This window comes from Varroa jacobsoni, unplaced genomic scaffold (assembly GCF_002532875.2).
Source record: "Varroa jacobsoni isolate VJ856 unplaced genomic scaffold, vjacob_1.0 scaffold_75, whole genome shotgun sequence".
NCBI classification, from domain to species: Eukaryota; Metazoa; Arthropoda; class Arachnida; order Mesostigmata; family Varroidae; genus Varroa; species Varroa jacobsoni.
The window spans coordinates 527,312-541,086 of record NW_019212977.1 but is presented as its reverse complement, the minus strand read 5'-3'; the positions used below and the strand labels follow the sequence as shown (position 1 = coordinate 541,086).

Sequence of the window (13,775 nt, the reverse complement as noted above, 5' to 3'; positions counted from 1 at the left end):
TCTCTCTACGTTCTTCAAGCTCTATCTGGTAAGTGGTTAACTATAGCGCCATGAAATACATACCTAAATATGGTCCCTTACTTTTGCCTGCTATATGTACATGTATATATATGACCATATGTCGCACCATACATTATTATAGTCAATTAAGAATCCGAAAAGTGGTATCACGTTTGTCTCTCGTTAGGTAATCTCTCAACCATGCAAAATTATGAACTGCACTAACTAACAGGCGGTATTTAGACCAGGAATGACTGTGAACGTCAAAAGGTAAAATTAGCTTTTGATTACAATCAGCTTTCTTTCAGCCAACCAAAAAATTATTGTGGCTTCTTCGTCCACTAGCGAATGTTTTTGACTCGGAAACCTATTTTAAATTCATCTAAAATTACGCATTATACGTGGTGGCCATCCGGCGGAATAGTCGCGCTTGGATTGCATGCATAGCATGTATTTGAGACTAAAAAATCCTTAAACGCCCGAGTTCAAAAGTTTCATCATCCGGTGGCGTTTCATTTCAACAGAATGGCGTACCCGCCCTCTTGCAAATAAATCGGCCATTCCTACACGAAGTTAATTAAATTGCGAGATTTATTCAATATGTGTGCGCTATATCATGAATTGCGATTGCGTTACATTTCTTATGTGAAATCTTCTACATTAGTTCTTCTACATTACTAGCGTGGGTTCTCTAGTCGATGGCAGCAAAGGTTGGTGTGATGAGGTGTGAAGTCGGTATTTTAATACTGAGTAGTAGCTTGAAAGTATCCTTAAAGGGATAAGGACGGATCTCGACTTGAGGATAAGTTACATAATTTCATCGGAGAACACTTATTGTTACGTTAGCCAGGTAGCATACACTTTCTCGTATAAACCCTTTTCTATTGCTGTGGCTTTTCGTTTCAAAATAAAATCGTTTCATATGCCCTAGCATGTTGATCCAGATGAGTACTGATGGCTAAATGGAATAATGGCGGATAATAATAATAATAAAAATAGGTTTTTTATAAGTTGACATAAACAGGAACTTATTAATGTAGATGGTCCCTTCGTTTCGCTTGATATGCACACTTGTCCCTACGTGCTTTATTATCCAGTGCTGATATGCAAGTACTTCAAGGTTTACGATTAAAAGCGTGCCACTATTGCTTCGAAGCATGGCTTAGGGCTGGCATGCATGCGCATACGTGACGCACTCGGTCCCCGTGATTATCGTTCAGCTTGTATATTATATCAAGAAGACACAAGATATAGATGGAATTATGCCAAAGATGCCTAAACGCCTTCCACCCGACATCTATTTAGTACCGATTAAAGTTTTACGCATTTCACTTAATATTTAACCCATGATTATGGCTAGATTTCACACTTTTTTTTGGCTAACACTAATTGTGTATCATCTAATTAACCACGTAGTTATCGTAACATTCACCGACATGTATCTTTAGCAAAAGAATTGGAATTTCAGTCAGTATTTATATATGGTCTTGACTACATCGACTCTGTTTTAACAGCTCTATAACCCTGTATGTAGTCATATCGTTTCGATACTTTTTTCGTGCGTCAATTTTTGACGGTTCTCATAAATATTTGCAATTATACTCCTTACATAGCTTCAGCTCAGGAATATTTATTTTTTTCGATACGGAACTTCTTTCAAATGAATAAATATTATTCTGAAAAAATTTTAGACCTTCATTTATTGACTTGAAGCAGTATTTACGAATAAAGCTGATTCATTCTTCTTATAACAGCGCTACATCAATTCAATTGATATAACTACTTCGAATAATAAATAAACTTTTAACAGTTTCTTTTTGAGGTGATGTTAAGCTAGCGCACGATATCTTGCTTAAAAACTCTGTTCCAAACTACTACTACTATCCTCACCAACTTTTCCGTATTAAAGTTATGTCTTCTTTATTGTCCTAACCACGTTCATTTGTTTTAAAATAATAATTGTTTTACGGTTATATTGGATTTAACTTTCTTTCACATTTATCCCTATTATCATCTTATTCTCTATTCACTTATTCGTATATATTTATGTTGTAAATATCCCCTCTCTGCTTATTCCGGTCCAGCCTGCACAAGACGCGTTTATGCCATCAGGCAGCCTAGCAAACTAATAGTTTACATTTTATCAAGCGGTGCTCAATTTTTTGTGTAAAAACTGGTATATATGAGTTTCTTGATCCTTAATTTCTTTATTAATATGCACGCGATTTTTATCTTATATTCGTTCTTGTTCCACCTAGAAAGTGCTCTTTATTAGATGAAATGGCGTTTCGATAAATGATACATGAACTACGAGCGTCACATATACATATGTCCCACTATAAAGTTTGAACCATCGACCAATTGCTTTGCGACTGGAAAGTTTAATCTTTGCGTCGAAGCGTGTTTAATGCATTCTGCTTCCTAATTCTATAAAGAATCCTATGAACTATACTGGCCTTACATAATCTTTAGTTATATACTAAGGTAAATAGATTATACCCTGTTACTTATAGCGTAATGCCTAATCATGTTTCAAAACCTTAAAAAAAATAGTGAACTAATAACTAAAAGGTAAAAACTAATAATTTTATGTTCTAGGTTGCTTATGAACAACGTCCCCAGTTCATCTACTTGCTCTAAAAATACCTAGAGGAATAACGGCAGAAATTTACATAGAAAGCTAAGTATCTACTTTGCACACAAATATCCTCTCCACGAATAAAGCTGCCCGGTGTGTCGTGGCATGAGAGATCGCACACAAACAGGTTTCACATTCTGTTTTACGATCACGTAACAATTTATTTACATCTTTTATGTTTGACAACTTTCTGTTCACGCACATTTCGAGTATCGCGTTACTCAAATCGTATATAAATAAAAAGCCACTTATGTACAATTTCGAAAATATTAAACTCATTGACGGGCTTGTGTTTTCTATCACCGCCAAAACGAAGCCATTACATGATACAAAGTGGACCTATACAGAATAAACCACTGGAGAATGAGTCATTTGAAGCTTAGACAACGCAAACGGCTTCTTGCACCAGTGACACAAGTTGCGTCCCTAAATCTTCGTCGTGGTTGGCCCAGGACACGCATACAGACTTCATATCATCCTCGTAACCGGAAACTCGCACAAGAGCTGAACCTAGTGACAGCGAACCGTCCTGTAAAGTTTGGAGAGACTCTTTTTCCTGGGACGCTACTCGCTCACGAATCAGTTCCTGAACAACCTCCGTCAGACGTCCCGTTGAACCCTGTTCATCATGATGCTTGGCAAATTAGTAGAATAATTTCTAGCAAATGTTCCAGATGTATGAGACTATCAACCTTAAAGTATGGACATCAGAGCTTAGGGCTATCAAAAGGATGTGTACATACCCGGAACGATTCTGGAATCGAGATTGTTGTTGTAAAGCGTATCTGGTGTTCTTTGACACCCAATTCCACGAGAGCGGTTTCAGGTTCGACCAGCTTCATGACGTTGTCATACATAAAAATAGCCCCCGTAATCAATTTAGGCCTTTTGGTAGCTATTTGTAGTTCGGCAGGTGGAAGGGCCCGCTTTAGCAATGGTAAATCTGCGTCCAGCGTGATCCGTTCCGGAACAGGGATTATTGACGTTTCACCTTAATAAATTAATCGAAAGGTAAGAGAAACTTTCTGAGCAATCCAACTGAACAATACAATCCTGTTTATTAGCTGTTATGGTTCTATCGAAAGAGTAAAACAGGACTGAAGTAAGTAAACAGTAGGACTTATACCGTTGGCAGGCATGTAGCAGTCGAGATGGAATTCCTCTTCGATTTTGCCTTTTAAGAACTTCATTTTATCGCCTTCACCGTGCACAAGCATCACATTGCGCGGCTCGGATTGCCGGATTAGTTGCATAATGCCCTTGGCGTCAGCGTGCGCTGAAAATGACAGGTACTCCACGGATAGCTTCACCTCGATCTAGTAATAAGATGCATAAAAATGGATAAACAGACAACCTGTCAATCCAAAGTCGATAGCGAAGGTGTAAAAACACCCTTGTTAATTAAATTAAATAACAGAGTGTTAGAAACTGGTTTTGATGCTGACAGACTTACACTGATTTTCCACCATCATGATCATAGACACCAGTAATATCTTCATGGCCAGAGATTACAGTTACCAGAGATGGCAAAAACAGTTACAGCTCTTTACAATAGATAACTAACATGCGTAAATCAAAATATGCCTCATGAGCTATGTCGTAATGCTAAAAGGACTCACAAAGTTTCCTTTATCGATTTCGACTCGCCGAGCCCCGTTAAGTATCTTGGCTCCTACTGTGCCAGATACGCAGTAGCCAGGCATGATCACCATATTCTCCTCAAATGGAGCCCATTTTTTAAAGATTTGTAATGACAAACCAGCGTGAAGCATTCCTGGTGTAGCAAAAACAACCATCGGACCTAGAAATAATCCAAGTATTTTTTGAAATTATAATCAAATTACTAGCCCGCAAGCTGTTTTCATAATAGCAAGTATACATTTTTTGAGAATTATGTTTTCAGAGAACATTATTTCTATGTACTTTTTTGTGCAATAAGGTCTAACTATTCTTAGTTCTTAGTAGCGCACTATTGAGCATGATGATAATCTAACCACACAATGTGCTATTGAAAACTAGACTCTATTTCAATGCAGAAATAATCCAAGCATTAAAAAGCAGTGCTTACCTGGATTATCAATAAAGGCTCTATCGAACGGCTTGATGTGCTTGAAGTCGAACATGTTGTGATCCACAAACGTGTTTCGGATTTTCTGGTTAGTCCAAGTGATAAACATTTTGTAATAATTGGTTGCTTTTTCTGTTAAACCGGCGGCAAAGTAGATAGGGCATTTGAGGTTCATGCGCTCCCAGTATGTTTCTAGCAAAATGCACAGCTCTTGGGCGCGGCCTAGTGCAAATGCAGGTATCAAAACCTTACCTAAAACCATACGAAATAATCAGTTTCGAATCTAAAATTCACAACTAAGGCTTTTAAGGTTTTGCTACCTTATTTTATAATGCCTTTTGACTTCAATAAATAGGACATACCCACTCTAATAAATTTTCGTTTCACATTCCCATAAGAACGCAGTGATTACGTGTTTGTTTACCATATCTAGAAACAAGTGAAATAATTTAGACTCAAAGCTGTCGGCACACTTTGTTTCGTTCTAGGATCCACCCTTTGAAGCAATGCCTAGTGACAGTACCGGACGTACTGGACGTAGAACTAGAAACACTTATGTATTTAAATTTAGATCTTAAGTAATGGCAAGGTTTAATTAACCACTTACCGCCTCTATCGATGCAGTCATGAACTTTTGAAAGAAAGTCCCTTTCACGGCAACGTTTCGAGTCTCGAATGGTTGTTGCATATGTTGACTCGGTGATCAACAAATCCGGTCGACACCTATCAATCCAAGCCGCACCCAAATGTCGATCAGGGGTCATGTTGTAGTCCCCCTGTTAGATCACCAACAACATGACAATTCTATCAGAATCTACTAATTGTAACAAGACTTAAATTCAGAGTATAGGACAGAATTCACAAACTCAGTCTGTTGCTCTGATTTGAGAAATAAAAACTAATTTATTAGTATTATTATGTGCTGGAGCAGGTTCAGCGCATTAAACTAGATCATTTCCAAACGAATAAATAATCAGTTATCCATAATTCCTTGTTACATGGATACCGAAACCCCGTCTTTTTAGCTGTTATGATCGAACAACTAACTTTCCTGCTCTAAGTGAGACACGTACAGTGTAAACGAGGCTAAGATGTCCAACACGAACATGGAACATGGCGGCTCCCAATACATGTCCTGCGTAGTAAGCTTTTATCTCCATGTCGGCGTCCACCCGTATAGTTTCGTGCAGATTGCACGCAATCACCTTTAAATAGGGCAGTTTTTACAGGTTACTGATGCAGTCTTTAAAACTAATTAATCAACTTACGTGTCGATGCTATACCAATAAATAGGAGAAACAAGCCCTGTATTGAAAAATTTTGTCATAGACGCTCCGGAGACATTATATATATATATATATATATATTCGGACAAAACTCAGAGGTTCTCCGATAGGCCCTTTTTAATATCTGCTGACTAGAATTGACTTATTTGACAAATTCAACCATTCTTCACTGTAAAGAAATGTAGGTTCTGCCCATTGTCTAAACATGCAACTATTTGTTCCATCCAATATACTAAGCAAGTGTTAAGTGCTGTTTTATGTTTCGAAATCCTTAGCTTTTCAAAGAGAAACAAGCTTTTTTTAACAACAAGAATTCCAGGGGTGCAATAAAGCTATTCCACGTACCTTCTTCATGCAGTCCTTGATCATCCCGGATGTAAAAAAGTGTTGTTCACCCTTTTTGTCAACAGAAATCTTGCGAAAATCTTCCTGTAAATGAGTAGATTCGCGATATTTGATTCCAGGTTATTTTAAATAGATCCCTGCATAGTAAATAAATAAAAGTAGATGAAAATCTCATTGGACCTTACACGTACAAATGAATAGTTTATAACGCATCCTCAGAAGTATGCGCAGTTTTATTCCTTTGTATGACTTCCTTTATCATGGTTCTTGGCCCAACTAGGTCTTTTAATGTTCCAAACGAAATTAAATAGCTCGAAACGAACAATAAAATCGTTTATCGTTCATGCTGTATATAAAATATACATTCTTTAACCAGAAAAACGCTGTTTTCAATTTTGTATTATAGATCGGACCGTGCGGCTAAAAAAAAAACTAAAAAAAAAATTATAGTTACCAGCAGAATAGGACAAATCGCTTTAGTCGGATGTGTCATGTAAATTGGACCGCTATATCCAATCATCTCGCTCATGTATGGCAGTGCTCCGCAATGATCGAGGTGGAAGTGCGAAATGATCACACAGTCAATGAAATCATCGAGAGAACCGCCGTTGTTGATGTAAGAAAAGTCTGGAAAGCGCCGCTATAATAGAACAGCAACGCAGATTTAATACAATATTTGTATGCGTCACGCTTCTAGAACTATAGAATATATATATAGAATCTAACCATCTTTGTAGAAACAAGGATTTACCCTTTTAATTAAGTCAACCGATAATAGTAAGTCTTTTTTAGAATCTCAAAAATATAGGACCAAACAATTCTCATTAGAATCGATGTACAAATGAAACATTCTAAAAAGCCTTCACGACTTTAATAGTACTACAGGAAACTATCATACATAGGTTATATTAATCAAGAATACCCAATCATAGATGTACTCATGATTAGTGCCAGTTCACTCAAAAGCCGTTAGGTACGTCATCATATTATATATATCACCGTTAGATATATATATATATATATATCATTCGTCATTTACTCACCTCATCCTGGAACCCCATATGCATGCCGCAGTCGAGCATGACATTCTTGCCCCCGATGCTTACAAGAATGCAACTCCGACCCACATCTTGACCTGCGCCTACGCTCGAGTCAAATGACATACAAAACTGTGATGATTAGAATATAAGGTATGACTATTGTATCAGAGCTCGGTGTGCAATAAAACATAATTTGCGAATTAATTATTTGGGACTAACCAAATTAACCTTTAGGCGGTATCGACGCGAATAAGTGAGAAACGGAGGACCAATACGTACAAAATTAGGCAATCCATCAGCTAATCTATGACATAATGGAGGCTTCCACTCAAACGAAAAGATAATGCACTTTGTGGTTCGTAAATGTTATTCTATGTTCAGGCATTCTGCTATATTCGACTATCGGTAATCTTCGTCTAATCTCACTTCGTCAGAACTCGCCCTTGTGATTTTTATACCTAATGTCAATGCCTACTCAAAAGGAATAGGTAATATTAGTTAAATGTTATAAAAATGATCTCATAATAGAGGAGCTCGTTGCTACTCGGCAATTTTATTAAATAGTCCTTCCCTTTAAACCCATTTTAGTCTAAGCAGCATTAGAGCATTATGTAGCATTAAAATAAAATGTAGCGTGCATGGCTCCATCTAGCAGTTATCCTTTATCAAGGAGTAAACCAGATGCTTCAATTGTTTAAATACTGAAAACGAATTAAACAAGAAAGAAAACGTTTCACGGCCTAAAATGTACAATTTGTTCACGTTTAGAGCTTACCAAGAGGAGTGACAGTGATTTCGCTCATTCCGTGCCACTAGCAGTTACCGTTACCTGACTATAACGAATAATCTTTGAACGCCTCGATATTAATTACAAGTTTACTAAGATGCTCTACATGGCTAACCCGACATCTTTATTAAGTAACACATGTGCGAGTGGAACACTAGTTCGGTATTGACCGTAGCAGAGATCGTCTGTTTTGTACACACAGGGCGCCGCCACCTTGAAACGTTGGCGCCAAATTCGACTGAGTAAGACTTAGGAGATTTTGTAACATCGCTATAATATGTAAATCTTTTTCTTTATAGAAGATCTGAGTTGTAATGAAAAAGCTAGCAAATAAGCATCAAATAAAATCACAGAAGATATATAACTTTTTTGTACACCTGGATGCGTCGGTATTTTGGCTCATTATTAGCTGGAAATTTATATTTGTTCATTTTTTTTGTATGTAACATCTACGGTCGACATTTCTCATTATTACTCGTAGCTGTCTACCGACTAGTAAAGAATAACTTCATTTCAACAAACACTGTTTTCAAGATCGTACAAAGTGTGACTTATTTATGATACGATATGTGCCAATCTTTATATTCTTCGTCTTTTTTTGGTCTACCTTTTTTTTTAAGATCAGCGCTTAAAAATAGACAGAATCACTACTAATTTCAAAAATCCTCCTTCCGTAAATAACAGAGAGTCGTTTCGAAAACATCTCATTTTTATTGAATCTCTCGCAAATGCAAGCTTAAGCCTTGCTTTGCTCTGCTTTTTTTGACCCAACGGTATCCTGCGTAAATCTGTAGATATTGACATTGGCATAAACATTTGTCCGTATGTTTCATCAAAAATTATTTTGTTTTTGAATAGCTGTCTATAAATATTCGGTAGCGGTTAGCAACATCTGGTTCGAAAAGAGAAACGTCCGTTCGCTATAGCAACTGCTAGGAGTTGCATAGTCGCTTTTACAGGAGGCTTCAAAGAGAAGTGCCTTTTGGAATGATGCCATTAAATCAAATAAATGAATGCCAATCTGCACACGTGTAAAGCAAAGGAGGATCTCCTTTCATTAGATGACGCTCGATATATGACGCTCGATAACCACAATATCAATAGTCGTTATGCTGGCGCTTCGAAATAGCTTATTTTCCGTGAATAACTGAAAGATGATGACATAATAAAATAAGATGTACTGCAAACATCTAGAAAAAGCAACTAGAGGATAGATACATTCAACTGTAATAATTCTTAGCATAATAAGTGAGAAGCAAATTGTACAGGTTGGGTGTCATCGGCATGATGTAAATGTTTGGCTCAACTTAAACTTCACAAACCAGTCATGTTTGGCAGACTTTACCTTGAGAGGTGTTCACATTTTACTGTATATGAATTGCTCGTTCATTCGTGCTATCATATCAATTATCCACGGATAATTGATGCGAGCACAGCGAGCTCACGGTGGCTGAGAGCATTTACAGAGCAACGCTTGCGTGGAGGAAACAAGTTGAATTCATTCTATATGCGGAATATGCGGTTGCGATCACACAACTTATATGATGACTTATAACACAAAAATTTATTTTGTTATCTATGTAAATATGCATGTACTGGCCCATTTAAACTGAGGGAGGCTGTGATGTGCCTATTCTATGAGCTATTTTCGTGCACGTAAACGTATGGACAACGTGTACAAAGTTTGAGGTTCACTTTAGGCTGTCGAAAAGCAACTACTGTTCACTGGCTCCCACCTGAATTATAAACTTCCATAGTTGACCTAAGTCTCTCTAAGATCGGTCTACATTCTAGCCATCTCCACGGGTCTTCTGGAGAATTCTGCGAGGGAAGGCGAACCTGAAATTTTTTAGCTTTTGCATGCCCTCGGATGTATAGAGATTTCAACCTGACTGGAAATTGAAATTTGCTACATTTTTTTTTTGTGTATAACATATTTGAGCAACATCTCAGCATATCTATACCTACCAGTATTACTTACTGTAAAATTATGCAGTTTTAAGGAGAAACCTTAGAAATGCTTAGAAGCGTTTTAGACTTTAAATTGAAGCTATGTTCTGAGCGAATCACATGTAAAAAACGTTACCGAAAAATCTGCTTTTAGTTAATTTTTCTAATTTTTGAGAATTTTAAAGTCATTTGCAATATTGGGTCCCTTGCGCTAGAAACGCTTCGCCAGTTTAGGCAAGCACTTGTTGGAAATACATGATAGGCTCAATCAAACGGTAATAATAAAAAAAAGTCTAACAGAGTAACAAAAAACAGCACACTAGTTTAATATTTTATTGCCTAATACAAGTATTTCGCTTATAATAACTATACACTTTGTCTCGCTTTTTACCATTCAGGCAAGCTCGGTGCCCTTCACGTCACTTTCATACTGTGTCGCATAACCTGCTATACTTAGATAATCAATGATTTTCCTCTGTTGGTAATTTGCTATCAGTATTCATTGGCAGTTTCGAGGGTAGGGTATTATCGATTTTGAAGGCCAGATTTCTGATCATAGACGTTCGTTATTTTTACTCCATCCACCGATTCAGTCATTCAATTATTTATGTTTTGAATTTGATTACTGATAACAGTTGTGTCCCTGACGTACCAGGAAGAATAATGTGAGGTGCGCGATATATGTCTGCTGCAATCTGAAATCCACTCAGTTTTTTCTTTTTGGCAAGATTACTTAATTTTCATGAATGTAACGGTGCTAGCTTACAACGGTCCTGTTGCATACGTCTGAGAACAGCGCGCTTTTTTGAACTAATCACACGTGCTAATTGCACACGTTGGAATAGTTATAAATAAGAATAATGATTAACTATTTCGATTGCACCTCTACTATTATGGAACATTCTACATAAAGAATTATATGTAAAACAAATTGTGCCCATTAAATTCTTCTTTTCATGGATGTAGGGACTGCTACAGAGTCAGTCGAGATATATACAAGCAAATTATATAAAAAGGGCTCAGTGATGTTTATTTATATGCCTGTGAACAATCGGTATCGTTAGCGCCATTATCGTAGATTAATATAAATATTCTAGTAATTATTATTCGCACGTATTTTTCCTATAACAGGTTTATGGGTGATGTATTTGCAACAAAGTACATTAGCTTTAGTTATCTTTTTTTTTTTTTCTTTTTTTATTTAACATGATTAAATGTCAAGGTGACTCGACAGTTTTGGTTTCCAGCTACCTTTCATTCGCTATGTATTTGGAAAAAACTTTGTTTTTTCTCAATAGAACCAACTTCTGCCGTGTCAGTCAGCTAAAAGAATATAAAAGCGTATTTCTCGCAGGATACCAATAATTAAATCTTACGTATGAGACCACAACTACCAGATTGTTGTAAGTTTAAAAGTTGCTTTACTTAAATCACTCAGAGAATAATCAGGCGCTATAGAAATTGCGTGAATGCGCACTTCTTAAGTATTCTATTCTTTTAAAGATTGGTTCAGTATTCAATATTCAACATAAGTCATTCATACATGTTCGGTAATCTTTTTTCCACATTTCACAAAGGTATTATGGATAAGGGCGTTGCTAGGTCCGCACTTTGCCTAGCGCTTGTTCAATAAACTGATAATTAACTTTTTAATAATTTTATTCGTATTATAGGCGCAATGACAAAACTACATTGGGCCAAACACATCTATATTACATATGCGATATTTAAGTAGATATACAGTGCATAGCAAGTTCAGCTTAATTTGAATTTAAAATAAATTTAAGCGATTTTCTCTTTTTTTGTCGCGATTTTCATAACAGCGAGAGAGGTTTTTACGTTTTGTCGCAGTATCTGAAAAACAGATTGAATTTTACAATAACTAATTGCGATGGCTGGACTACGCTAAAAAGAAGTGTGCGTATTTACTCACCCAAATCACTTCTCAGACAGGCAGACAACTGGGGTCTAGGGTAATAAAAAAGAGATCTGTACTTCCGGAATTCGTGGGATCTTATTCATGGGCTTAACGCTATTTTTTTCGCCGCCAGGCTTTAGGAAGTGTTTTTTGCAAGTTTCTTTTTTATTTTATTTGAATCAAAAGTTTTTGCGTAACAGGGAATTGCAATCTGAAAACGAAAATGCTCATAATTCAATGATGGGTTAGTCAATTCGAAATCATGATATAGCTACCTCATCGAATTGCTTCTTAACCATAGAGGCTCATAGATCGTAACGCCAATATTATTATTCTTCGTATATTTAATTTGTAACTTTTTTTTGGATTCATTGAGGACGCTTAACAAATATAGTCGTAGAATTCGGTACGAGATAGTACGAAACGAAGTGTACGCGCGGTTTCGAACCTCAGCCACAATGCCGTTAAATTTCGGAAGGAAACACCCTACGATTTCCATCCACCGCCAATACTGTCGACGTTACTTGATCGTGGCAGCGCTATAATTATAAAGCTTATATAGCTACCTATTATAAAGTTAAAAGACCATGTGCCCGTAAGCTTGCGAATCGAAATATAGCTTAAAAAGTAATTTGTAAGCAATTATGTTTACGTGTCATCTTTCTGTTCCTATCTATCCGTCTGCAAATAGTGATTCGTATAGAACGTATAGTTTAACTACGACTACATGGAAACCCATCACTTCGGGTACCTTAAATGCAAAAAAATCACTAGATTGAAGGTCATTGATAATCTCTGAGCGCGTGCAGCAACGAGATCGGATTTTGTGATTGTGTGGCCTCCGCATCTCTGAATTCATCTCGCCTGTTTTTTGGTCTGTCATAGCCATCACCTGGTCATATGCAGTTCGATCGCTTACACCCTAATCAATAGTTCTTCTAGTTGATTGCGTGCTAAGCAACAGATCCATATTTAAAAAAAGTCAATATTATACAAATCAATGTATAGTTTACGAAGCGAGGCCGACCTTCAAGCAATCAGTAGGCTAACTGATATATCAGGAGACAAACCTTCATATCCATTTCTACTAGTGTGCAATGTAAGAAGCGCTTAAGCTTGCAAGAGAAGTTCGTTACTATGTCCATAGTTTCTGTGACCGTTATATAACGGCGATAGAAGTGCGCTAGTGGTGGGGGTAACCACACAACGTTATTATAATTTTTGATAGCTCGCAACATACTTTTATCATTCAATTTATAGATAGAATACAGATATTCGTTGTACTGTTTGATATCTATCGGTTTGCTAAGAAACTGTGTGTGGATTCTTTGTAGGATAGTTAGCCATTTCACCTACAATGTGGACTTCTCTGTTGTCCGTAAGTTTATCTAGATATTATTGGCTACATTTAGCCGCCTCAAATCAAATGCATATAAACTTACGTACGTCCAAGCCAGAGAGCACTCCTCCTTATTTGGCTATCTATTTATCGTTCGTTGCTGGGCCTAGTTCCGGTGTACCCCGAGTGTGCGCCCATTTTCTACCCACTCGTTTCTTTTCTTGACCACCGTGACTCGCGTAAATGTTTGGTGAAGCGCCTGTTTGCTGTTATCTACCTACGGTAACATAGCATTTGTAACAGCGTCCGCTCCGTCGGGCATCCAGTGCTTTTTCACGCATGGTATTCCGTCTAAAGACATTAAATAGCCAGAAACGCGAATGTACCACCGACTGCCATTGCGG

The 13,775-nt window shown here is 37.1% G+C and overlaps 1 protein-coding gene across 1 annotated transcript; it reads right to left on the bottom strand.

Moving 5' to 3' along the window:
* Positions 1–2,766: 2,766 nt before the first annotated feature.
* IntS11 (integrator complex subunit 11) lies at positions 2,767–8,341 on the bottom strand. The gene is made up of 11 exons (XM_022837997.2): positions 8,153–8,341; positions 7,381–7,478; positions 6,792–6,977; positions 6,338–6,421; positions 5,780–5,911; positions 5,314–5,482; positions 4,707–4,958; positions 4,258–4,439; positions 3,765–3,954; positions 3,382–3,629; positions 2,767–3,257 (listed from the first exon to the last, which is right to left on the bottom strand). The coding sequence occupies exons 1-11, from the start codon at positions 8,178–8,180 to the stop codon at positions 3,018–3,020; spliced, it is 1,809 nt and encodes a 602-aa protein (XP_022693732.1). The 5' UTR covers positions 8,181–8,341; the 3' UTR covers positions 2,767–3,017.
* Between the last annotated feature and the right edge of the window lie 5,434 nt (positions 8,342–13,775).